The sequence below is a fragment of the Passer montanus genome, unplaced genomic scaffold, assembly GCF_014805655.1.
Source record: "Passer montanus isolate IOZ18808 unplaced genomic scaffold, ASM1480565v1 scaffold9, whole genome shotgun sequence".
Taxonomy (NCBI): domain Eukaryota; kingdom Metazoa; phylum Chordata; class Aves; order Passeriformes; family Passeridae; genus Passer; species Passer montanus.
Window position 1 is genome coordinate 6432612 of NW_024374367.1, and position 26425 is coordinate 6459036.

Consider the following 26425-nt stretch of genomic DNA (forward strand, 5'->3'; position numbering starts at 1 on the left):
TGATATTTATATTTATATTTATTTTCAATGAGCATTGCTTCTCTCAAGTGTGTCTTTAATGGCCTTGCCATAGGGACAGAGGTAAAATTTGAAAATAAGTAATTACATTGTGATATTCTGGACATATTGTTGTAGTTTCTCTTATGTGTTCTTCTCACATGTTCTGAAAGTTGCAAAAGGTGATTTATAATTCATCAAACTAAGCATAAAACATCTGACTGCAAAGCCTATCAATCTGATCCCATCTCTTTCCAGCCCTTTAATTAGGGAAGCCTTGCTGAAAAATGTACCCATCAGCTGCTGAGAAATAGTGCATTCCTGGACCCTCAGTATAGATCTTGAGTTATCCAGGTGCCAAAATGCTGTCAGAACTGACAGATCTTAGAAAATACACCCACAGGCAGAACATTATCCATTATACCAGCACTGAGCAGTGGGCAGTAAGGAAAAATCAGCAGAGAATGTATCTTTATAAACTTTAATTGGCTTTTCCCGTTGCTAAAAATCAGTGTATCCGGCAGGGGAGAGAACCTATCTAGCAGTTTGATTTTTCCATCCCAGAGCTGAAGGGTGCAGTCCATCTTCACTGATGTGTGATGTGGACTTGTCTCAGCAGAGCTCCTGGCAGTGCAGTGGAAACCTCAGCCCACAGAGGAGCCTGCCAGCCTGTCCTCGGTGAGTGACCATGCTTAAACAAGTGTGAAGAATGAATTACTCTGGATAAGTTGGATTTCATCTGTGCTCCTGTTGCTCAAAACCTGCTTCAGACAGAGCCAAACTTAGTTAAAGTTTTCTTTGGGTGCTGGCTGCTAACTGCTCCTGGAATACAACTGCCTGGGGTGTGGAACCAAGGATCTGGGCAATGGATATGCTGATCAGAAAGGAGGCAACAGCCAAAGGAAGCAGGAACTTTGCCAGAGCTACAGGAAATGCAGAGATTTGGGGGGCAGAACAAGCTTCTTTTGAGTTTTTTGGCACTGCAGGTTTTCATCAAAGGCAAAGGAAACAACAACTGTGTGGATTTCTCCTGGGAAGGCTGTTTTGACACCTTGTTGCAGCATCTTACATTTACTGAACTATGTAAAATGTTTCAGTTTTTCTTCGGTGCTTGTTTCTGTTGCCATTAGATTTTTGACAGTTTTATTAAATAATCTATTCAAGATCGTTGCAGATCTGTTATTATACTGTTTTCCCCCTAATTGATTAATGAAAACTACTGATTTCTTTATTTGTGATGTGTCACTTCTCTTGCTAAATTCCACAGAATTTCTGAGAGCATCTTTATTTCAAATTTCTATTCAGCTAAGTAAAACTCCTCTATCTCATTTCTATAAATACTAGAAAAGAGAAGTATGTTCATTCACAAAAGGCAATTTAGTACGTGAACTTCATTAGAAAAGTTTCTTTTTCAGGGTCCTTGATGGTCTTAAACACAAACTGTAAGGTTTGCGATCATATGAAGCCAGTTTAACTTTTGTGCTTAATAAGACTTTAAAAAAAGCAAATTGTAAAGGTTTGTTGTTATGACAGATGAGGGAGCAATCCTTTATCCAAAGCAGGCTCTGTAGGACCCGTCCTGCCGTTGGCACAGATCACTGTGATGGTTTGGAAGGGATCTGCTGAGCTGTGGCAGACCAAATGGGTGATCTGGAAACTCCTGTCACCTCCCTGAGTGGGCAGTGTGGAGAAGTGAGGGTGCAGCAGGGGGCAGGGGACATTCCAGGGCTCTTTGCTCCGTGCGCGCTCTGGCTGCAGCGTGAGCCTCCCGCTCACGAGCAGCCTCTGCCCTTGCCAGGGCTGCTGCAGGGCCTGGCACAGTCAGTTCCCTGTCAGGATAAACTCTGGAGCCTGCACTGTACAAGCTGTAAGAATATGATGGACCTTATGGAAAAATAAGCGTTGATTGTGTGGTTTTTAATTTTTTATTTCTGCTTATCGTATGGCCGTGAGAGACACAGCAACTTCTTGTGCTTGGAAGGTTTCTTTAGAAATTTGAAGCAAGTGGGAGGAAGGGGTAACAAAGTCTATTCTGTTCCTCTGATTCAATCTCCCTATTTACAAGCCCAACTCGTCAATATGTTGTCACTGTTCTTTGCAGCAAGAAAAAGACTGAAGCCTTAGAACACTTCTGGAGAATATCTACAAATCCATGTGAATAGCCTTAACCATCATAATTCGTGTGGTTTCCATGGATGCCGACCATGCTGCAGTTAGGGCAGTTCTGGTGTGTTGCTCCAAATGCCGCAGCAATTTTACCAGGATGCAGTATTCTTGCCTGCTGGCCCTGGACTCTGGTGGTGTTGCTGTCTGCTGTTAAATAGCTGTCTTGTGCCTTTGTGAAAGAAGGGATTCCAGCATGTGCAGCTTGAGGAAGTGGTAAAGAGTTGTAAGTTTTATTATGTACTGTAAAATAATAATTCCTGATGAAATTAAACTGTGTAAAAAGATCAGGATTTTGACATCTTGTTTTGAGATGGTAAAATGCTTCTTTGGTGCCTAGAGTTACTAAAGGTGTTGCTATCCTAGATTCTCAGTTTGCCAATGCACAATGTAAATGTGGCTGGACAGTGCCTGGCTCTGGCTCTGTGTCAATCATTCCCTAAATGCCTGTTGGCACCTGAGTGACCAGCTCCCTCCTGCTTAAAAGCAAGGCTGCATGGTTCTTCTATTTTTCTAAACCATTTGCTGTCTTTAATTGAGCACTGGGAGCCATTGTGCGTGGTGCTGCAGGATCCTTGTTTTGTAAGGGCATTGATAAATATGTATTGTGTTGTCAAGTGTTTGTAGCTACTCTGCAGGTAGTGGTGGAGGAGTGAGCTGCATACAGTTAAGAATCCTTGTGTCTCTGGGGTCAGTAAAAACAAGATGGCACAGGGAATTGTGGGAAAGGGAGCCAGGATAGCTGCCTTCAGCATCACCTGCTAATAAACCAGCTATTTATAGATCAGCTGAGGCTTTGTCAACTAGATTGTTAAATTAGTATTTACATACTGGCCTCATGGTCTTTCACAGGAAATGTCATTTGCATTAGTGCTTGGACATAAGTGCAGCTTCCTGTGCTCCAGACACACGAGTGTGTTTGGTCACAGTCCGTGGCGTGCAGCGTGTGTGAAACCATTCCTGACAGATTCTTGCCTTGCAAATAAATCCTCTTCTCCCTGTAGCATCATTTTCCCGTCTTTCTGTGCCTCTCATTTCTTGCAGAAAGGCTCACCTTTGTTCCCAAATGTCCGCAACTCATCATGAGGCTGATCTCGCTGGAGAGAGAGAGATGAGCAGCATTTCTGCATAGCAATTCCTAGTTAATCTCTGCCTCTCAGACAGAGACTTGAATTGTTGATGGCTTGTGGGTAATTTAATAACTAGCAAACAAATAAGATGTGTAGATTGTAGCAACTTAGCCCAGATGCAAAATCCCCACACCTATTTGCATCTGTTTGAAAGAATTCTGTTATGAAGGTTTGCATTTTTACATTTTAGCACCGGTGAAACAGCATCAGGAAGAGTTGCTGCTCAGTGAAGCTGTGTTGATCACAGCAGGCTCCACACCTGGCTAAGCAGTTTCAATCCCCTGTGTGTGTGTCTGTGTGCCTTTCAAAAGGGAAGAGTAATCTACTTGCTAGACGTGTGTCTCTCGTAGTCCTTGGACGACCTTGAGCAGTCATTTAACTTGTGTTTATTTGCCCATCTCTGCCTGGGCAGATATTGCTTCTGTGGTTTGGAGTGTGGAGCTTGAATGGATGTCTCGGATTCGTTATGGATGAAAAGTGTTACTGAAATGTAAGGTATTCATACTGTCTCTTCAGACAGCTGATCAGAGTTCAGATTCACCTTCCTGTCTTGCTGCTTCTTGCTTCAAAGCCATTTGGACACTTGGATTGTGCGGGAAGTCGGAAGGCAGTAATAGCAGGGCTGTGATGCAGACAGGTGTCACAGCCTTCGCTCAGATTCACTTCTTAGCACTCGCAGGGCTGTTGATAAGGTGCTGTTATGCTGGTATTGTGTTATTCTTAATCTGTCTTTGGCCTGCAAAGGGTCCATCAGCATCAGTTTCTCTGACACCTCGGCAGGCTCTCTGGGCACCTCATTACTCTTTTCAGGAAGGGAGCGTTGCCGTCCCGCGTCCGCAGAGAGCAGAGCTCACCTACCTGTGCCAGCCCAGTTACTGGAGGTGAGAGTCAGAATGAGGGCTGCAGCGTCTCTCACCAGGTACATGAAGCACATAGTATCACAACAATAATACAATATTTCCTGAAACCATTCACCTTTTATTTATTCTGTTTAAGACAGTAAAGCCTTGGTTTCCTCCCCTTCAAATTCTTTCTTCTCTTGGCCCACAGGAGAGGGAGTGGGACAAGCCAGCTGTGGCCATGGGTTTGGGAAACCTGGAAGTTGGTTCCTTGGTGCATCAATTCCAGTGACTTGGCTGTGCTTATTTCACCATTACCTTTCCATTTTAACTTTAATCCTTGCTGAATGCAGCACCTGATTCTTGCATTTTCAGATCTACCAGTTTTTTTCTGCCTTCTGCTACTATTCGGGTGAGATGGGGGTTGGGATGTGGTATTCTGCGAAATGTCAAGGTCTCTTCCTGGAGAGCTGACAGCAAAGGTGTTTTATATGTACATGGGCTATCAGGATGAGACATTCCTACTCAGAAACATTGGCTGAGACAGACAGACATTCCTCCTGCCACAGAGAGACAGGCAGGCTCACTGTTGCCAAGCCTTGAAATATTTGGCATGTTTTCTATTGCCCTAGTTTTGTGGAGTTGTACCTGAAGTTTTATAAGTACATGAGAATTTTAGTTCTGTGTTTTTACTGAAAAAAGAGGAAAAGGAAGGAATAAATAAAATAAAATAAACCAACCCTCCTGCCTAGACAGGAGTGGTGTGAGAATGTGACTCAATTGCCTAAAACCAGAAGACAAATGAAATAACCCTAGTGTATTTCTAAACAGTCTCACAAGTAAACCTTGTGGTTTTGTGGGAGTTTTTGACTTTCCTCTTAGGTTTTCAATATGTGAGGAGTGTGCAGCAGGGCTTGTTTTCTTGGGTGAAGGGATATTTGCAGCTCTCCAAGAGTTCACGCATCTGCAGTGTCCCCTGCAAGCAATAATGAGCTGACCAAAACAATCAGTCTCCCTGAATTAGAAGAGCCCTGCACTTTTCAAATTTTCTTTGCATTCTAATTTGTGGTTTTTCAGTTGTTCTGGCTTTCAAGCCTTTCTTGCAAGCAGCAGGATCTTAAATTTCAAGTGGAAGCCAAGATTTCTTGTAAGAACGTGGTTCAGGGTAGTGATGTTTTGACATTTTCACAGTTATGTCATATATCATCACACCTCTCCATGAGCTGGCAACACCGTTTACACGGAGATGAGTGTAATTATCCACAGAGGGGCCCTGTTAGAGCTCCGGACTCCCTGGCTGATCTAGAGGAGACCAACTGGCTCTGCAGGTCTGTGTCTGTCTTTCATGGGCTCACAGCAACATGCAGCTGCCTGTGCACTTTGACGTTGGCTCCGTAGGCCGGCGCCAAGGCACGTGCTCCTGAAATCACCAGGGAATGCAGAGGCTCCCACTCGCACCTCTGAGCCGAGGGACTCATGCAGCCAGGCTCCCACAACAGAAGGGTTTCCAATAAAGCTGAAACACAGAGTTATTGTTTGCCCGACCACTGGCGAATGCACAGAGCCATTGTGTGGGTCCTGAAAGCCTGGGCGCTTTATTCTCTGCAGGCTGAATGGCAGCCGCGGGTAATAATAACACAAGATTAAAAAAGCCAACATTATAGGGGCATTTACAACCCGCTGAGAGAATGAAATCTCAGCAAGGCTGAGCTGTGTCTCCAGTGATCCTACGTTTTTACTGCTTGATAAGGAAATGATGGGCAGCTCTAGAGAAATGGCCACCACAGAGCAGACAAAGGGGGAGCAGGTTGGCTGTTTGAACGCTGCAGTAAGTAATGGAAAAGCTGTCTGCAAATCAAGTGACCAGCCTGTCCTTCCCCGTGCTGGCTGAGTTGGAGGTGTGTGCAGGCACACTGTTTCCTTCCCAGGCAGGCATCAGCAGCACCAGGATTGGTTTGCATAGTTCAGAGCCTTGTGCTTGGAGGTTTTTGGTCAGCATCTTCCAGCCTGGTGCATTGGTAGCTGTTAGCAGGTCCACTCAGGAGAATTTACATGTGAGAATGAGACTGACTGTGGAAAAGAGATGGTGGAATTAGCTTTCTGCCTGCAGCAGCAGACACTCTTTCTGTCAACTTGAATTTAGGGAGACAATAAATATTGAGTGTCCTGAATGCAAGTTCCAGTTCTAAGTCACAGTAATGACAACTACCTGACACAATTTGAATTCATCTGACACCTTTTTACATGTGGAGTTTTATTATTTTCAAAACAAAGAAACTCTACTCCACAGAGGGAAAAAAATAATTTAGGAACAGCTCCTTGTCTTAAAAATCAAGTCTTTAACTCAGTGCTGGTATTAACAATTCTCTAACACAAATGTCTTATAAAGTTCTTTGTAAACAGCTTTGTAAGACCCACTTTCCCCGTGCACACATGGAAACTGTACTTGGTAAGTCAGAGACAGAGTACCAGCCTGTAGCAAGATCCTCCCAGGATATGCCCAGGCTGCAGAATAACGATGGCAGATTAAGCCAGCCCTAACCTTGCTAGCCTTGAGTATTACCAGCGGGCTAACCCTGACAGTGCTGAGCCACAGGAATTTGTACCCACCTGTTCAGACAGGTTGTGCAGCTCTCTGCTACTCAGCAGGTTTCTGAGGCAGCATCTTACATATGTGACCTTGGTCTTTGGCATTAATGATGCAGTGAGTGAAACGATGAGAGGTAATTTAAAGTAACAAAACATGGGTATTGCTGCATGGCTAGGGCAGGTGTAGTTTAATACTGTACTTGTCCTTTCTAGAAACATTCTCATCTGTTCAAGCCTCTTGCTTTGCTTGTGCCAGGCAACATGGATGGAAATTGCTGGGCCCTGGGTGCTGTTTCTAGTGTGGGATATTATGGGGATTCAGGAATTCAGACTGCTTCATGGATTCATTTACTTGGATTAATGAATCTGTCTCTGCCTCTGTTTCCCCAAGAGTAATGTGAAGTTACTTACGTCAGAGGGATTTATGAGCTTTTTTCTATATTGGCCATTTTGCAGAGAGTGAAATTCAGCTCAGAGGGCTCTGCAGAAGGACAAAGTATTTGAGTTTATTCTCTTATAATCATGGTTACAGAAAATTGGCAAGTTCCTGTTTAAAGTCTCTTTAAACACAAAGTATAAGTACTCTTTGGTTTTTTTGTCCTCTTTCTTCCTGTTTTTTTCTCTCTCTTTCCTTCCTTTTAAATAAAAACATTTTTGTTTTTATTTAAAATGTTCCCTTAAACTGCAAACTGTTCAGGTTGTGACCTGAAGGCTCCTCTGTGCTGGCACAGATTTGCAGAAGGCAGCTGAGGGCTTGCTTTGTTTCCACATGTTGCAAGTGTGAAATTAAATGTATGTTAGTGGTGAGGTCTTTGTGGGCAGAGTGTAAAGAGGTGTTGAGTGACAGTAGAAAAGAATGGTCTAGGAGGGGGGCAGAGAGGATGTAGCTTAAACTAAATATGATGCTTGCTTTTTTCCAGAACCTTTAAAGGAGAAGCATGAATGTGTTCCCAATCCACAACTCCCTTGTCTCTTCCTCCCCCGTCCCTCTCCCTTTTTTCTCTCTCACCCTCTGGGGCTGCTGGTTTAGGATGAGTTGGTTCCAAAGAGACAATACTTTCCAAGCAGATAAAGGGACACCTAAGCAGCTGCACTGGTATCTATCATGAACAGACTTGCTGTACAGTGAGGAAAATTACAAGATGGGACTGGCATCATTTGTCATATTATAAAAAAAACCACAAAGCTCCCCCTCCACTTGAGCAGCATCCACAAGACAATTGAACAACACACTTAAAAACTGTCACTTTCTTTTCCAGTCTCTGAATACATTTTCAAATGCTAACGTTAAACATTCCACCTTCAGGTCCTCTGTAAAGAATGTGTTTTAGACAGATGGAAGCAGGTCTCTGCCTTGACACTGATTCAGGACTATAAATTTGCAGGGGAGGCGATAGGAGATAATTATTTAGAAGGCTTTTGTGGCTTATTCCAGCATCTGGCATTCTACCGGGGTGTCCTCTGAAGAGGGATAGGGACAGGATGGAGCTAGAGAAATGCTGAGCTAGTTTTTCACTTGGTAAAGGTTTTTAATCTTGAAAGAAAGATTTGGAATTTACACAGGAGGAGACACTGAGAAATCAAGAGGCATCTCCCAGTGTTCATTTGCTCAGATCCATGGCTCAGTTGTAGGGCATTTTATCTCCTGGTCTCCTCCTTGCCCTGGCTGAGCTGGGTGCCAGTGGGCAGCTACTCAGAGCAGATCCCTGTTGCCCAGGGACTGACTGTGGCAGTGCCATGCTCAGGCCAGCTTCCCACAGGTGCTGCCTGGGTGTGCCTGTGGCTGGGCATCTCCATCCAATCTCACCACCGAACGTTTCCCGATCTGTTCCAGCCTCTCCATCCCCATCCGTGGCTCATGCCCGGCGGGAACGCCCAGTGCTCTCCAACCCGGGCTGCAGATTCCCTGCCCGGCGCTTCCCACTCCTTGATCTTGTCAAAGGGGAGTGGCACAGTGAAGTGTTTAGTGTTTCTTGACTTCTGAAACCTCTGTCCAAGAGGTGTGGCTCAGTGATTTGACTGTCTCGGTTCAAGTCATTAACATTTCAAAAGGGCTGTTAATTCTGTCTGGTTGCCTGAACTTGGTAGCAGATTGTCTAATTGGGGCTTGGTGAGGGCCAGCCAACCAGACTTCTCTTCCTTGAGATCTAATCAGATCTTGCAGCTCCTGGGACCAGATATTTCAAGATACTTGAAAATTGGCAAGAGTTAGACATATAATTAATTCTTTACAATCTGATACTCAAATACTGTAAATGCTCAGTCAGCAATAAGCTTCTGGTGCAGGAGAGCTCAGTGCTGAGTCAAAGGGGCTGATTCTGCTGAAATAATTTCAGTTTCTGGTTTGTACCTTGGTAGGGAAGGGTAGTGTTCCAAAATATTTTTTTTCCTCTTTTTAATTTTACATGTAGGTGTCCCTAGTCTTTGGGAGATGTTTCACAAAAATAGGAGTCAAACCTCACATCTCTCTGCAAACAGACCTGAGAATTCCCAGTTTTCTCTTGACTCTATCATTGCTGATTTTTGCCTCTTCAGCCAGAAAAAAAGGAGAGCGACATCTACACCCATGTGGGTGAGATGAATACAGCTATCACACAAATAAAATTACTGGCTGCCGAGTAGCAACAGCTTAATGAAAATGTGAAGTGTTAAACAAATAAAGCCAGTCAAGCTCATAATACTTCTGTGTGGAATTTCACTGTATCACTGAACAAAAATAGAATTAGTCATAGAAAAAGAATATCTGGAGAAGTCTCTGCCTGCCTCTGTTCTTGGTGTATGAAGCCAGACTAGACAGGGTAGAGCCATACTTTAAATGCAGACATGATACTCTGACCCAGAGAGGAATTCTCTTTATCCAGAGCAGGAGCCTGCTAAAGCAAGACAGAAGGGAACAAGATAAAGCACCAGATTTCCTCTGAAGCCTAAATGCAAATTGTACAGAGGAATGGATCCCTTGAGAACTGAATTTTTGCATTTCTTTAGCATCTTCTCTTGGTGAATAATTATCATACCTCTGTGTGGTTGGTAAGTGGCATTACTCTTAGGTACAGAAAGGGAAACTGGGCTGGGGATTTATTTCAGCTGCTGGATGAAGTTGGGAGGTGACTGACAGTAGAGCCTAGGACTTCGTTTTGCACTCTAGGCAGTGCTGACCCTCCTGGAGTGCACAGAAAAACTGCAGGGTTAGTAACACTGGCAAGCACCCTGGTGAATTCCCCAGTCTGGGAATTTAACACCACTGAGGTCCCAGCTCAGAGGCACAGACAGTGCCATACCTGAGGTGTTTTCAGCTGTTCTTTGCACTCTACCCAAGGACTGGACTTTCCTGTGCTTCCATCTTGATGAACATTTCTGGATTTAAAGACATGCTCATTAGAGCTAGTGCAGGTTAGTAATACATCCTGGGATGAGTTCTGGAAAGACAAAATGCAGTATGTAAATCTGGAATCAGCTTGTGAAGAAGCCCTGCAGCCAAGGAGCTGCTATATTTGCCTCCAAACAAAATTACATCCTCTTTCCCTGGCTTCTCCCATCTGTCTGTGTGGGGCTGTGAACAGTCAGTGAATGGGATGGGATGTTCCTTAGGATTTGGGAGGACAACTGGGGCTGCTCCTTCTATCTCCTGCTCTCTCTTCCTCCACCTGCTCCCTGATAGCATTTCTTCACAAATAAAGCACATCTCAGCTAGGCTTGGTCTCAGGTTGTGTGCAGTCACTGGTGTATTGAAGGTTTTGTGTCTGGGTCACATGGAGCTTTAATACACCAGCGAATTAGAAATGTTTTAGGAGTTTAAATTCTAAGCGCCTTTATTTTTCTGGGTGACCTTGTGAAACTTCCTTGCACCAGACCTGTATCTTGCTGTCCTGCTGCCTTTATCTAATTTGTTTTCTTGTGTATGTTACTGACATCCAGTGAAGTGTAATTTGTTTGAGAAGTGGCACTTATAACAAGGATGCTGCTAGTAATCCCTGCATTGAATCCCTATATACACAATGTTCCAGGAATAATTAAAGTCACAAACTTCAATCTTGAGGGATGCACAGGGGAAACCTATCCTGAAATGAGGCTTGCCATACCTGACTTTTCTACTTCCAGTGATTTTTAGCGCTGTAGGATTTGCTATTTTTGTTCCAGGACTGAACTAGATTTAAGAGGAAGTCTGACATCCTGAATTTACACGTCCTAACAACAGTGTTCATCAGTCAGTCTTCTTACCATGTCCTTTCTCTACCTCTTCTCTCTATTAATTTTCCTCAATAGTCTGCAGGGATCATTTGCCAGCCTGATTCAAATTCCTGTACTTCCCTGGCATCTTGTTTTATAACATCTTGCATCATGTACTTTCCATTTCTGTAATCCATTTAATCCAGGATACTGAGATGGCTTTGCAGGTATTTATTGCATTTCTTTCTTCCTCGTGTAAGGAGGTAACAGGTCATTTATACAACTTAATCCAAAGTCTCTTAGCTTCTGGGTTATTTTTTCCTTTTATTTTCCCACTGATTTTTCTGGAGGCTGGTAGCAGGAGCAGGAAAGACAGTATGGAGAAGGTGCCAATATTTGTGTCTATTGTTTTGTTATGTTGTGCTCAGAGCATGGCTTGGCAGTTCAGCAGTTAAACCTCTGCAGCCAATGTCTCCCAGTAAATAATGTTACTGTTGCCTCTCCTTAATTTTTGGAAGTGTTGGGTTTAGGGTTTGAAATAATGAAATACTGTTGCATCAGTAAGTGGTTTTCCATTCCTTTTGGCTCTGGAAGCGGATATTCACAGTTGGGTGAAGTTCATTTTAATCCTCACAAAACCAGAGCTGGATTTGTACAAGTTGTCATTGTTCTGCTTTAGAAACACCCTGTGCCTTCTGGATCCCTTTATCCCTCCCAGAGGCTAATCCACAAGCTTGCAAAACACTGGGGGTGACTCCAGTTGCAGGATAGAGGGGTGTCCAGCGTTATCCCCTTTGTCTCCTGCATTGCCTTCTACCACTCAGTCCAGAAAGGCACAGTAGTGTTTGGAGTGTGCAGTTTCTGATGTGTACAGATAGTGGGATGTAATTACTTTCCTCTGAGATAGTCATTACACTGGCTGTAAAGAGAGAGGGTCACAGTCCTAATGGGAAATGATTTTAAAGCAATCTTGACCAAGTCTAGTGGAGCCATTTCAGAGCACTTAAAACTCAGCCAGTCCTTCATGGCACTTGTGATATGTCCACTTCACGCAGCGAGAGGCATTGGGATTAACACTTGTTGAGGGATAAAGAAAATCCATGATAAACTGCAGTGTTGGCTTTGGGCAAGCATTGTGTGCTGCCACGGGGGAAAGGCACAGACAGAGCCTGGGTTTGATTATTATTGTTCTTGATACTGATTTGGAAAAACACAAGGCTCTCACAGAAGCAATAAGCCAGAAGTCATGAAATCTGCCACCTTGGGCTTCCTGTGCTACAAGAGCTGCTCCTCTGTCCCCAGGCTTGATTCCTGCAGAGGCAAAGGGATTGTTCCCACTTCCCAAACAGGTAGCTGGGCAGATACACAGTCCCCACATCAGAGCCAGATCACTGGTGGGTGTACTGTTGGTTTACCTGGGAAGTGCAGGCTTCAAAAATATTCTGTCTTACAAGGCAAAATTGGTCAGAGGTTGTTTAATAGCAAATACCAGTTTGTGTTATGTTAGAGAAAGACAGGCTTCAGCGTGCTTTGGTGCATGCTGGGGTTGTGCTCTGTAGCAAGGTGAGGAGAAAGATTTCAGCAGAGCTGATGGAAGGTGGCAGTCAGCAGTTGTAGGTCATATTGAGGGGCTCTGGCAGGTCTGTTGGGATCAGCCTAGGACTAAAAAGCAAACACCACTTCACATAAGCAATTTTCTGTATCTCAGTCCTTTACAGAGGCACAATAGCTGAAGCTGTGCAGGTTAGCAAAGCTCTAAGCTGGTACCTGGGAGAGCAAGAATAACTAGTAGTGAAATGCTCTATGTCTGATTTTCATCCTTTTGAGCTCCTCTGTAATGTTACTGGAAAACAAAAATTGTTTAAATAATGGAACAGACCCGATGAAATTGTGCAGTGATGCAGAAGGGGTTGAGGAAGGGTTATTCCTTTCTTTCCATTACTTTTCTCCTCCTGCCTTGCCTCCCAAATGTGGGTGGAATCTGCATGTCAGGCACTAGCGACATCAGCCTGGCCCGGTGGCTTTTCTTAATGGCAAGAATGAGATTAAATGCAATTAACATCGATTGAGCAAAAACTGCCCTCGGTTTGTATGTGGATTAATTAACAGCCATCTTTTCAGCAGCAGCCCTTTGCAGAGCCGTGTTTGTTCCTCCTGGCCCCGCTCTTTTCTAGCACATGTCCAAAATCAAAAGCACTGAGCTTGTTCCCTACTGTGACGTCTGGGGTTACCAGCTCAGCAGGGAGATGCAGCCCCCCAACCAGGATGATTTCTTGTGCAGTCTGCTGACTGCAGAGCTGCTCAGTCAGTGGCAAAATATTTCCTGTTAAGCAAGGCTAATGACGGGAGCTCTCTGCAAGTTAGAACAATGATCAGAACAACTGTCTGGAGGAAATCAATGTTATAATGCATGAACAAACAGGTGAGTCTCAGAACAGCTGGAGATTAGTGGTGCTGGTAAATAACTTTTCATTCGGGTGATGCAGAGCGATGGGGAGGTGTCAAGGCAGAGCAAAGCAAGCAGTGGGCTCTTGTGAGCTGAAGGAGAGGGAGGAGGAAACCAGAAAGACTCTTTCTGTTCCTAGCACTGTGTTGGTGGGGTATGTAGACCAGACTTCCACGTGAAAGCACTTTCCAGGGTGTTCTGACAATGCATCTGGTGAGTTTTCTGAAAGGCGTCTTTTCTGCTGTCAAGCCAACTTTGAAGGCACCATCTGGGGAAGTAGCCAAGAAGTCATTGGGTGAACTTGCCTGCTTTGCAAAACTATTAACACCAGTACAGAGAAGAGGGAAAACAAAACTCTCTTCATAGCTTTTTGAATTAATGTTTTTTGTTGCTGCCAGGCATGCTACTGGTCCTCCTTATTCCAGTCCCAAGGACAGCAACTGTTGGACTCCTGAAGGATGAGAGAGACAGAGAGGCTTTTCTGTGCAATAACTATGTGGCACAGAAGTGCTGTGATCCATTAGTCAGCACAGCTGCTCCACAAAATAGCCAATACTCTGAGTGTAACAGAACAAATTGCACATAACCAAAAAATACCTACAGCATACATCAAACCAAAGTGACTCAAATGTCCCTTGCAGCGCTTTGGGGTGCTAATAGCCCTGCAACAAATGCCTCATCCAGTGTAAAGGCCTTGAACACCCATCTTAGGGCAGGTCAGGATTTTCGTATTTTGTTTGTGCCTCTTTCCACACTAACTGAGATGAAAAAGTTGTGCGGTCACGTTGCTGAGGTCTGCTGTGTGCCAACAGGTATTGTGATGTTGAGAGCTGCCTGCACACGGCAGGGAACTAGGAACTATGGAGATTAATTTCTACTTTGTCACTGACACTCCAAATGCACCAAGTCATTTATCATGGGGATCTGCTTTCTGATTTCTTCATAGCTACACAGTGCCCGTATGTGTGAGTGCTGTGGTGCAACTGCTTAAAGGGATGTTAAAACAAAGGCAGGGCACGTGGTGGAGGGAACTTGCAGGGTTTACCCCGTGAGACTAACGGCTGGTTAAATAAATATGTCTTAACACAGCTGAGGCTTGGCAAACAGCGTCTCTGGCAAACACTGAGGGAGGAAGTTCTTCAGGGTCTGGCTTTTCAAGGAGGGAGATTCCTCTGCTGGCTGAGAGCCTCCAGCAAGGCCGAGAGCCGAGGGACAGAGCTGGCCAGCGACTGGGGGAGGAGGAGAGGATACTGCAGATCCACCAGGCAGCCCCGAGCTTCTGCACTGGGATGCAGACTGAGAAAGAGGGACCAGGACAGAGGAACAGGTGCATTAGAAAACCTTGCTGAAGCTTGCTCGCCCCAGTGCTGGGCACCAGGGCCTCAGCTCTGCTGGGGGACAAGGACTGTGTTGGGCATTGACTGGACTTCCTTCTCAGCAGGGGTGAGATTTGTGGAGCAGCTCTACTTGCAGAGCTCAGCCCTTTCTCCTCACTCAGCTGGAACCAGAACTGGAAAGCTACTGGCTTTCCCACAGGGGCTGCAAAGAGGCAGGCTGTGCCAGCTGAGCAGCCCATTATGACTGCAGCTAGCTCCTGAGCAGGGTGCCACAGTGGTGCAAGAACATGAGTTAGTGGCTCGAAGGTCCCATTTGCTGTGAGAGGCATGGAAGAAAACAAGTGCTGTGTGCCCTGCAGCTGGACTTGCTGTCCGGACTGAACAGATTGCCATCCCTCTTTGTGCTATGAGGAATTTGCCTTTGAATGGACACTATTTTCATGTGTAGAGGTGCTGGGCTGGAGCTCATCAAGACTGGAACCTGGTCTCTACCTGGATTGCCTTGGCAGTGGCATTAAAAACAAACTGCCCTCCCTATACAAGAAGGGCACTGTTCCCTCTCATCAGACTGAGGGTGTGATGCACTCTCCAAGGCTGCTCATCTCTGACTTCTTGTTCTAAGACTGCAGCAGAGACCAGCTAATGCCACCTGTGGGGCAGTCATTTTTTGAGGAGGCACCAAAGCTTTTCAGTCTGAGCCTCAGCTCCATTAATGGGGAGTATCCTGTCTGCTGAGAGCAGTGATTGCAAACTGCCTGGCCTTGTTACCCATTCACCTTGTCTGGGGCATATGCAGTGATAAGGGCATGGAGAGGAGGTAAAGCTTCTCCTTCCCTTTCCTGGCTCCTTCTGCTCAAGGTAAGTGCTGTAGCAACCTGGTAGCATCTTGCAGAGAGGATTCCAGGTTGGAAGAAAATGAAGGGGAGCCAAGTCTGCGCTGGCATGGTTGCAAAGCTAGGTGGGCAAAGAGTGGGTTTAGTCTCAGAGTTAGGGTGTCCCTCAGCCCATCAGTTCTGTGTCCAGGCACACTGTGCAAAGGATTTTGAGAGGGTTTAGTCATCCAGAGTGAGATGGAACCTGATATTTTTGCACAAGGAATGTTTGTCAGCCTCCAGCTCAATGCATACCTGGTATGTGGGTAGGTTAGGCTGGAAAGAATTCATTGAGGTTAAGGACTGGCTGTTTTCATTTTCTCCTGAAATAAGTTAAAATATCATAGAATCATATAATGGTTTAGTCTGGAAGGGACCTTAAAGATCATCTATTTCCAGCCCCCCTGCCATCAGCAGAGACACCTGCAACTAGATGAAGTTGAAATATGTAGTTATGATTTGAACATGAACTTGTGTAACTCTGATATTCTTCAAAAGTGTTTGAAAAGAGAGGTTTTACTGTCTTCCTGAAGGGTTAACCACAGAGTAGGCACAGAAGTGATTTTGGTTTGTTTTCTTTTTTTCACAAAATGTAGCATTCCTGGACACTTTACTGAAGTGTTACAATGTGAATACAGCAAATTACTTCATTGCAAAATTGATCGTGAGTTGTTACTGCTTCATTCATTGCAATTTCAGTGAGTGCTATTGGAGTTTTTAAAATATATTGCTCTGTGCATAACTTTTAAGTCACTAATGATGAGAAAAATTACCTGGGAAATAAGAGTCAGTAGAGTATTATTGATGGTTCGTTTGTCAGATTTCTGCATAACCTTTGTCGAAATAATTTGGTGTACAATTTTCTCTTTATTCTTGAGTTCTTTGAAGCTTTTCTAGTTCATTGTTGTCAGAGATGGGGCTGTCTTTGGAGATTCAAGGCCAGCATATTCAGTCTGCATTGGCCATGTATCAGCCAATATCAGCCTGCTGTGCAGAGGCAGCCCAAATGACATCCTCACCTTCTGACAGACAGTGCCAAGCACGCTAGCATCATTATTTTGTGATGTTTTCCATTCTGATTCACACTGAGGAAAGCACAGCTCCTCTCCTCAGAAAGGCAAACATCTGGAGAGTAGAACTGAGCTCAAACACAGCCTTAATAAAAATGGGCAATAAGACTGTATGCAGTGAAGTGTTCACTTGTCTTTCTCTAGTTGGCTTTTGCTGGGTCCTCTTGTCATGGCTCAGTACTGTCAGCTCTGCAACAGGGACCTGCACGTGTCCAGGTGGGCTCATCCTCTGTGATCCTGCTGCTCCTGCAGCACTGACACAGCCACCCATTGCTGCTGCAGGGGAGATGATTGCCCACACTGGGAAGTGGGAGCCAGCACTGATTTCTCAGATCCTCAGAGGGAGAGGTGTCACAGCTGGTGTCATGTGTGTTCTCAACCACTGCTCATGGCATTGTTGGTACAATTTCCTTGACTTTATTGATGCAATAAAATAAAAATAGGAAGAGACTACAGCAGACTTTGCAATCTCCATCCTAAAAACATTGGAAGCTTTCTGTCTTACAATAATGCTCAGAAGCTCACAGCTCATATGCAGATACCTGCAGGATCTGAGGAGGTACCATTTAGCAGATTTCTGTGGAGACAAAGCAGATGTGATTTTACTTTGAATTTTAGGAAGGCTTGAGTCTTAATAAGATACAGGCTGTCAGATATGTCAGGAGTTAGGGTGGTCTCTGAGTCCCCATCTTTCTTCTTCTCACTTCTCTGGTGGTCTTGTGTTGATCCTGTTCCAGGATGAGAGAATGGTGAGCGTGTGTGTGTGTTTGATGGCAGCTAATCAAAGTGCTCCTATGTCCTCCTATGCTGAGGCAGGACTTAGTGTGGGGTTGCACTTACTCACTGCTCCAAGGCTTGCCTGGAGCCCCAGCTGTTCTCTCCCACTGTAGGCTAATGGATTCACAATTCTGATTGTTGCAACTGACCACATGCTCTTGATCACAGGATCAGCCTTATGTTTGGTATCATGAGCTGCTTTCTTGCTTCCACACTCCTCTCCCCTCCTCTCCCCTTGAACATCTTATGGTTTACAGTAGGTGAAACGTGAAGATTTTTCTGAGGGATTTGCACCCTGCCAGTGCTACTCTTTTATTTCTGATGTTAACATTCCCATGTCAACAGCTGCATAACTAGCTTTTTCTTTTGTCTCCTTTTTTCTCCAGGAGCTGTTTGTTAATTCTGGATAAACATCATCCACCAAAGAGCAGAGAACAGGGACCATGGACACCCTTGGAAGCTCCAGCATCCTTCTGGACAGACACTGACCAAAACCAGTGCCTTCTGCCCTCCATGACCAAGACAATACAATATGATTTCTCTTCTAACTGCCTGCATGTATCAGTCTGGGTGGATGTTCCTGGGGTTGGGAGAAGGGTCCCAGGAGCAGGGGATGCTGTAGTTTCATTTCATTGCTTTGCAATGTAAAGAATTGTCTTGACCCCAGGTGCTTCCAGCATAGCTCGTAGCTTAGGGTCTTGCTCCAACACAAGCCTGGTTCACCCAGTTCTAACTTTGGTTTCACCAACCTACATCTGAATTTCTGGAGCTGTTGCCTCTGTTTGTTTGCTCTGGAGAAAGTGGTCTGAAGTATTTTGAAGTAACCCTGAGCAGCTTGTTAGGATTAACTGTTCCTAGCATGCTCCCATTGGTTACACCAGCAGGCACATTCCTTCCCTTCCAAGGTTCCCTCCTAAACAATAAAGTGTTTAACAGTCACTGTGTGCTGTGAGATACTTTCAGTCCCATGAGTTTGTAAACTGCTGTTTTCTGCCTATTGCCAATGCCAATGAAAGCTCCAAAGGAGTGTGAGAATAGCAGTATTTCAAGTCACAGTTTATAAATCACCAAACTTGTTTGTTTTGGTCCCAGGATGACTGGCTTATTTGAAAGTATGAAGTCCTGGCTGAAGGGAACTGGTGGTGGGGAATCATACTGGAAACAACTTTGCCTGCTGGCTGCAGAGCCCAAATTTTCTTTCTTTTCACGAGATCTTGTGTGCAATTCCTGCTGTGTCTGCCATAAACCACTGTCCCTTTCATCCTTGTGCTCTGTGTCGAGCCCTCTCCTTGCTGCCTGAGGAATGGAGGAAGCTGGATGCATCTGGAATCTTATTCTCCTAGAGGTGGGTGTGGCAGAATTGCAAAAGGCCTGTCAGCAAACCAGGGAAGCAGGTTTAGTTTGGTAACCTGATTCCTTTTCTCTGGGTACAGCTTCTCTGTCTGGCAGCATTAGCTTCCTCTGCCTTCTCTGACTGTATCTGACAGTTTTTGAAGAATGTGAACATGGATTTTTGGAGGTCGTGTCAGAGTTTAATGCAGCATTTATGAAAATGGATGAGGGGGGCTGAGAATTGTTTTCTGTGTTATATTCTACTTCATCTCTTTTTTCTTTAGACAGCAACTTAGTGCTTTACATCTCCATTAAAGCAACAAAATGCCTTTCCTTCTTATTGAGAGCTGATGCCACAACACTTTTCATCCTCAGAAGTGATGCTTGCTTACGCATGGCTTATCTCTGTTAGTCTCAGATCTTGCAAAAATTCCAGCTCTGCATCTTTGTGTAGGTCAAACTTGCTGAGCCTGAGGGAGAAAGAGCAAGTTTTCCAAAACAATGTAGGACAATTAGTGCCCTCAGATCTGTTGGAGCTGGACTGTGTGGGCTTATGCTGCTGCTGCCATGGCAGCTTTTGGATCTGCTTGGGATAGCCACAGAACTTCTGTCTCTGCAGGCAGAGATTTAGAGCACCAAGGTCTGTCCCTGACTAGGTTTGAAATTATTGTTGGTCTGAAGAGAAAAGTATGTATTTTGTCTCTTCCTCATTTTCCTCTTGCCCCTATCCAGCATTGCCTTGCACGAGTAATTTGCATGTTATTATTTCAGTTGCCCTAAATTGGGGGGGACTGTGATGCCAGGGCTGATTATTTGGCGGCGCTGGGCAATTTTCTCTGTTAGGCAACTGTAATACATTTTCATGTTCTTTTATAATGAGCTTTATTTACCAAATTGGCAATTCCTCTGTTGAGAAATAACTGATTACAGCATTCAGGGAGTTGCTGTCATCTCAAGATACACAGGTGTCTGTGGAACATAAACAGATGTGATCATTCAGACAGTGAACTCGATGGGGGTGGGGGGGAATCAGCCATGAAATCATAAATGTAACAGCTACAGCTAATGTTGGCCAGGTGCATTGCGGCTGTTTGCAGCCCAGCAAGGACGAAGTGGCACTCGAAGGCCATCCAGTACCTCCAGATGAGGGACTGCTTGATTGTTAGCTGAAAATGCACCTCTTACCTGTCACTGCACTTCAATACTGGCTTACCTAACTCTACCTCCAAAAGTTTCTGAGGACACACATTCATTTGTGTCACAGCCTTGAAGTGAGAAGCTCCTCTGTCCTGCTGTGTTGGGTTTGATTTTAGCTTACTCTGTGCTAAATGTCTACAAACTTCTTGGTGATCATGTCCATGGGGACTGTGGCCCCATCTGCCTTTCAGGCAGTCCCTTTCCTTTGGTGTTTCCTAGTGCCCAGGAGCAATTTTGTTGCTGCTGTTGCCCTAATCACCAGCTCAGACACCTGAGCCTGGGGGAAAATACAATCACCAGGGATGTCAGTAGGAAACTGCTGAAGATGAAGTTCAGTTGCAGAGTCTCAGCTGCTATCCAAGTAAAAAGTGTGCAGGTAACAGAGCTTCTTGAGTGAATGTTTTCTCTTCCCCCTCAACGTTGCTGCTCCTGTAGTACTAAGACCCTTGAAAAGAAGGAAGAAGTCCTGCACCTTCTCCTCAGTTCCCTCTCCTTATGTTTCTCCTTGACTCCTTGTGGGATATTCAGAGCAAATTTGTTTCTGTGCAAGATTGTGACAGCAGGTGTCAGTTATGCTCCAGAGTGGCAGAAATCATTATTCCTGGAGCCTGGTGTCCAGAGTTGAATGGATGTCCTTTCCACACCGCTACCACCACAGCTGGCACTCATGGACAACTAGGACAGCAGGATAAACAAGGTCTGAATCTATTGTGGAAGCTCAATTAGAGGCAGTTTCCTCCAAAAGCAACTTTGAGGTGAGGTAGAGGCAGCCAGCCACGCTGCTGTCTGTGCTGCATGAGCTGGATAAAAAGCAGCTCTTTTGTGGCCAGGAATACCTGTTTCACCAGCTAAAACCAAACCTTCCTATGGCCAGGTGCAGCACAGTGCTCCCTTCAGCTGAGCAGTGCATGTCCATTTTGCTTGCCTGCTTATTGCAGCTCTCTGCAAGCTGGGTAATTTTGTGTACAAATGCATCCGGTGATTTGGATGCAATGCACACAATTGTGGTAATTTCATGTGAAAATACAGCTTGCAGAGTGCCTGCTTTAAGAGTATGAATTGTTTTAAAACTTGCCAGATGAATGGAAAGAACAACCTTTTTATTCATGCATAATTTCTTAGCATTGCAGGAAGGGAAAAGAACAAAACCAGAGAAGTTAGAGAAGATACAGGAAATAACAGAACTGATAAAAAATTTGTAGTGGACCTCAGTAGCTTTGTAAATGAAACATTCAACAAGCAGCACTTTGAGATTCCAGTGTGCAAGAACATCACCGGCACTCCAAGCACCAAATTTGTGATCTTGCATAAAAACTCAACCCGTTGCCTCCTGCTGTTAATATTTCACACTTGACTTTGCAAGATGCTTTATCTAATATCCTCTCTGCATTTAGGCAGCTACCTTCTCTGCCTTGGCCATAACAGGAGAGGCGGGAGGAGGAAGGCAATTGCCAAGTACGTCTGTAATCTATGTAGGAGGGTTTTGTGTAGCTGTAGGGGGAGAAGAGTAAGTCTCATTTCCTATTTTATAGTCTGCTGAGTCCTGTGATCTCATGCTGTGTGCTCCTTTCCCAAGCAGAATTTTTCAATTTGTCTTTCAAGTTCTTGTTATTTTTTATTTCCAAACTGGTTAAAAGTGTTTGTCTGTAACTTGTTGATAAATTGTTTGTGTCTGACTCCCTCAGGTGCTTCATTGCCAGTCTTGTATGTGGCTCCAGACCACCTTTTTCTTCCCTTGTCTTGTGCCCCCCCAGTGGGATGTTATCATCCCTTTGTTGGAACCCACAGGAGCCTGGAGGGCTGTTCAGTGTCCTGTGACATGTAACCCCACACCTGCTCCCATTCCTGTGGGTTTTATCCTTGTCCAAAGCTGGATGTGATATTCCTGAACTGAGCCACTGCCTTGTCAGCCCTATCACTCTGCTCTTGGTGTGCGTTGGATCCTCCTCACTTTCCCTGTTCTTGATTCCTTGGGGGAGTGAAGGTTGGTGTGGACTGAGGTGATGGGGCTGTATCACCTCTGAGCTGAGGCTGTTCAGGCTGGTAATGCTGCCCCTCCATCTCCCACTGGTGTGTAATTGTGCTGGCAGGGTGGTGGTTTTGCAGCCTGGGGCAAAGCCAGAGGAAGCAAATGGAGCAGCCACTGGTCTCAGGAGAGCTCCCAGTCAGAAGTGTGTCTTGGATTTAATGACACGTGTGCTCTTTCAGACTTTTTATAGAGGTCAGAGCATGGCAGGAAACTTTCCTCTGTCATCTTCCTAGGGAGAGCAGCACACAAACTTTTCTTTCCAAGTTGAAATCAATTGTTCCCTCAGGGCTATGTAACAAACTGCTCCTGTAGCTGATTTCCCCTTGTGAATGGCCTAAATTAGATGCTCTCCCTGGTTGCCCTCATTGGAATAGCTTGTGCTTTATCCAGCCATTTCGTTTGTGCCATTTGCTACGAGATGTTGATAGCACTTGTCTGGTTCCTGCTGCCCTGAGTTGCTCTGTATGGGAGCTATTGCATGGCAGGCCTGCTGTCCCAGGGAGTGTAGGAGAAGAGGCAGCAGGGGCCTGGAATCTCATTTTGATTCCTACTTTGCATCTTCCTTTGTTTTCAGAAAGTGTGTTTAAAATTAATTTCTTGTATCTTTGGAGCAGGTTTGCTAATTGACATGAATTGAAACAAAGCCCTTGGGCTCACTTGGATCTTTTTGAGGAGTTGGAATCTGTTCACCTCCTTATGGATCCCTGAAAGCTTAGTTCCAAAATCCTTTCTGAATACTGAGTTGATATTGGGGTGACAGCTGCAGAGTAAATTGTCTTTATTCCCATCTAGTGCTAACATTTTTGGCAAACTGGTGCATGCAGTTCAGTTCTGTGCACTTCCTACTGCCTGCTCTACAGAATTAAAAAAACAAGTTACCTTCAGTGTTTAAGACCAGAAAACAATTTGGAGTCACCCAGAAACTCCAGCTGTGCCTTCTGCACGTGCATCTATAGATGAGCAGCTCTGCTGGAGTCTCTGGGTGTGCATCTCTTCCTTGCCAGTGGGGCAGAGCTTTTGTGATATTTAGTCCTTGAACAGTCTGAGTTAATCTCTGTAATGGCCACCGGTGGGGGACGTGAGTGACACTCCCTCAGGAGGAATGAAAAGGATGTTATTTTTTCCCTTCTGTGACCTCTTGAATATCCCACTGTACCCATTTTCTTGGTGGTGGAGTCCACCATGATAGTGAGTTTGATTTTTATTTTCTGTGAGTGGGGAGTGCCACTGTAAGTCAGGATTAGCTAAACATAACATTAAAAATAAAGCACGGCTATTAATTTAATGGCTTCCTCGTTACAACCATCATAAAACAAGTAAACAGGAACTCTGCCAGTGCTGCCTGCAGTCTTCCTCCAAGTGGCTGAACCAAGGGAGAGATTTGAACTCTTGCCATTTGATAAAGCCATGTGCGAACATGGCTTTTTAAAAATTAAATCTTTACTTTTCCTGTAGTAGCCTTTCAACTGCTGAGGAAGCCTGGCCAGTGACTGCAGTGGAGCTTTGCAGCTCTTAATGAGACAGAGGGGAAATGGCAGTTCAGGACTTAGCTTAAATCATACCAGCCAAAATAAAAGATTACAAAAGGCAGGGAAATTGTTCTTTGTGAACTGTCTCACTGAAACAGCCTTTGTAGTCCCTTTAATCCTTACTTACTTATTTTTCTTTTGCAAAGGAAAATAAGTAAGTTCTGTGTTGGGATTTTTTCCCCTCTACTCTTTATCTTCTAGAGTGCTCTTGCCAACTATTGGCAACTTCCTTGGATTGGAATTTACTGGATTAAATGGATCACACTGTGGGTCTGTGGTGGCCACATAGACTTGGTGCCTGCTCCGAAGCTCTGTCACTACACTCAGTGGGAAGTGTACAGTGAGAAAGCCTCAGAGGTGTCAAACAGAGTGTAAGCTCAAAGCAGTAGAATTATTTGTGTGCTGGGCTTCTTCCAGACCTTAAATCAGGTGCTTGTGCAGTGCTGTGGGGTCTTTAAGTTAAAGAGGTTACAAAAGAGAAAATACTCATCCATTTGTTTGAAGACTCCATTCTAGTTATTCTTATATAGTGCCTTCTGGTATCCTGAAGTTTGCATTCCCAAACTGGAGGGTGGTTTACAAAACAGAATATCCACAGTAATGTATTTAATATCCAGCTGTGAAACCTCAGTGCCAGCTGTTGCTTCCACCCAGCCTCTCGCTGGCCACATGGGCCCGTGCTAGGAAAAAGGAACTTTGCTGTCTGAAGGAAAGGGTTGCCATTTAGTCTGTGGCCAAACAGATAAAGAAGAGGGTTCATGCTTCAGAGTCTGAGCTGATTATGTGTGTGGAAGCCCCCTCAGCCAGCAGGGTCTGGCTCCTCAGCTTCTCAGAAAACAAAGCAGATGTCCTCTGCTGAGGCTGCAGGTGGTGCTGCATTGCTGGCTGCTGATCCAAGCTCGAGGAGTTTTTTTGAGGCTACTTTGAGGCAATAATCCAAAGCTCAAGGAGTTTTATTTGAGGCTACTTTGAAGCCATGGATGTGATAGTTCTCTCTAGGTTATAGGACTCCAGTGTTGAGGTGACAGTATCCAAGTGTAGCAGAAGGAGAAAGAGATACATTTCCTTCTTTGTGACTGATGGGCTGATGTTTCAAAGTGTGCTGCTTCTGCTGGGTAAAAAAACTTCAGCACTGCAAGGAACTGCACAGAAAAATGAGACCCACATGCACACCATAAATTTAAGGTGATCTGTATAATTCTTCTGGCTGTGAACTTGGTCACTGCCAACCAATGCGTGCCTTGTGGGATTGGGGATCCAAACTCAGCTCTGGAAAAACCAGGCACACCCATTACAGGGAGGTTTTATTTACTGTACTCAAGAGAATTGTGCTCCAGATCTCTTTGCAGCCACCCCTGAGGATGGGAGCTCTAACCCTGCTACAGACCTTGCAGCACTCCTGGGCATGCAGATGGCAACACAGTCACAGCTGTTCTCAGGAGGGCAGAATTCTGCCATTCTCCACTTGAAAGACAATTGGATTTTAATGAGGACTACAGGGCGAAGACTTCTGAAACTTGGAAGCCTTTCAGCAGCCTTTGAGAAGGTGGACATGGAGCAAAAAGCATCAAAGGTGGCTCAGCCCTGCTCCTGCCCAGGGGGCTACCCTGAGAACAAAGCTCCCTGGGGGGAGCCCCTGGCTCTCTGTGCTCTCCTTGCTCCATCTGGTCCACAAGAATTAGATCCCTCCCATCCAGCCTTAGATTTTACGGTTAGGCAATTTATAAACCAGTCTGCAATATTTCTTCTTGTTGCTGTATATCCCTACATATTCTCCCAAAAGTCCTCTCCAGGTTTTTAAAGTTATATCGAATCTCTACCTGCTGACTGCAGGAGGAGCAGCTTCCCTCTCGTGGTGTCTGGATGTCCAAAGAGGCTGTGCCTGGCCCAGGGTTTTCCCTCCTGTGTTGAACCCTGGGGATTGAGTAGTTTATGGGAGTGAAGGGGAAGTGCTCAGGGAAAAGGAGTGGTTGAAAATGCACCTTTGACTCTTAACGTGGGAACTTAACTAATGGCCTTGGTTCAGGTTTTCTAAGGATTCTCCAAGCCCTGAAAATTTGGGTAAGTATGGCAGGTGAGGCTCAGAGCTGTGCAGTAAATTAATGGACTTTTCCATGGGCCTGTGCACAGTGTCTCAAGTCATGCAATGGTGCCCTTAGTCCAAACTTCTTAATGCAAAATCATCAGTGATTTTGTAGCCCCTTACTGTTAACAGAGACACTCCCTACCCAGGAGTGAGACAGGGACTTGGAGAAGCCTTAGGTACTTTCTGCCTTCCCTAAAGCACTTTGCAGGGCACTGACTGTGGGCGCAGCTGTGCAAACTGAAAAGCAAACTGATCTTGCTGACTCTGCCTCATTTTACTTCCCCTGACAAGTAATTGAGTGGTTGCACTTTATTAATGCTAATGACTTTCTAGTTTGAGCTGTTAGTGTACAGTTTGATATTTATATTTATTTATTTGTAACATCCAGACTTTGTACTGTCTGGATTAATCCTCGAGCTAATCTGATGCTGAGCCATTATTGTGACAACTGAGTCACAATACAATTTGACATTCATGCTGTACCTGGTGTAGCTAATTTATGTAACTCAATTTATAAATTACATAAATAGGTTACATAATTTACCACATACCTTGTACACTTCACAGTAATATTCCCAGCTTGCAATTTAAACAATTTTTATACTGAGAATAATTTACACTGAATACTCTTGAATAATTTTGCAATCTATTCCTGGACAGATAAGGAGTTGTGTTTGTTAAATAAACACTAGCTGGTGTTGATTTTAACTTACTAATCACCCCGTCCTGCTTCCCAGATAATCTGTAGCCTGTCCTGGATGATGCTCTGCTGGCAAGGCCAAACCTCTGCAGAGGTCCATGTCTTCAGCTTCTGCCTTTCAGGAGCTGCTTGCCTGGGAATGATGAATTTTTCCCTCTGTCATCC

General features: G+C 44.8%; 1 protein-coding gene across 2 annotated transcripts in view; it reads left to right on the forward strand.

Annotated features, from left to right (window-relative positions):
• CHCHD6 (coiled-coil-helix-coiled-coil-helix domain containing 6) overlaps nt 1–18326 on the forward strand; it is a 108151-nt gene extending 89825 nt beyond the window's left edge. For both annotated transcript variants that reach the window (XM_039695554.1, XM_039695555.1), the window contains one exon: nt 17774–18326. In XM_039695554.1, the coding sequence (XP_039551488.1) occupies nt 17774–17797 (24 nt within the window). In that variant the 3' untranslated portion in view covers nt 17798–18326. The remainder of the gene's footprint in view (nt 1–17773) is intronic.
• The last annotated feature ends 8099 nt before the right edge of the window (nt 18327–26425 follow it).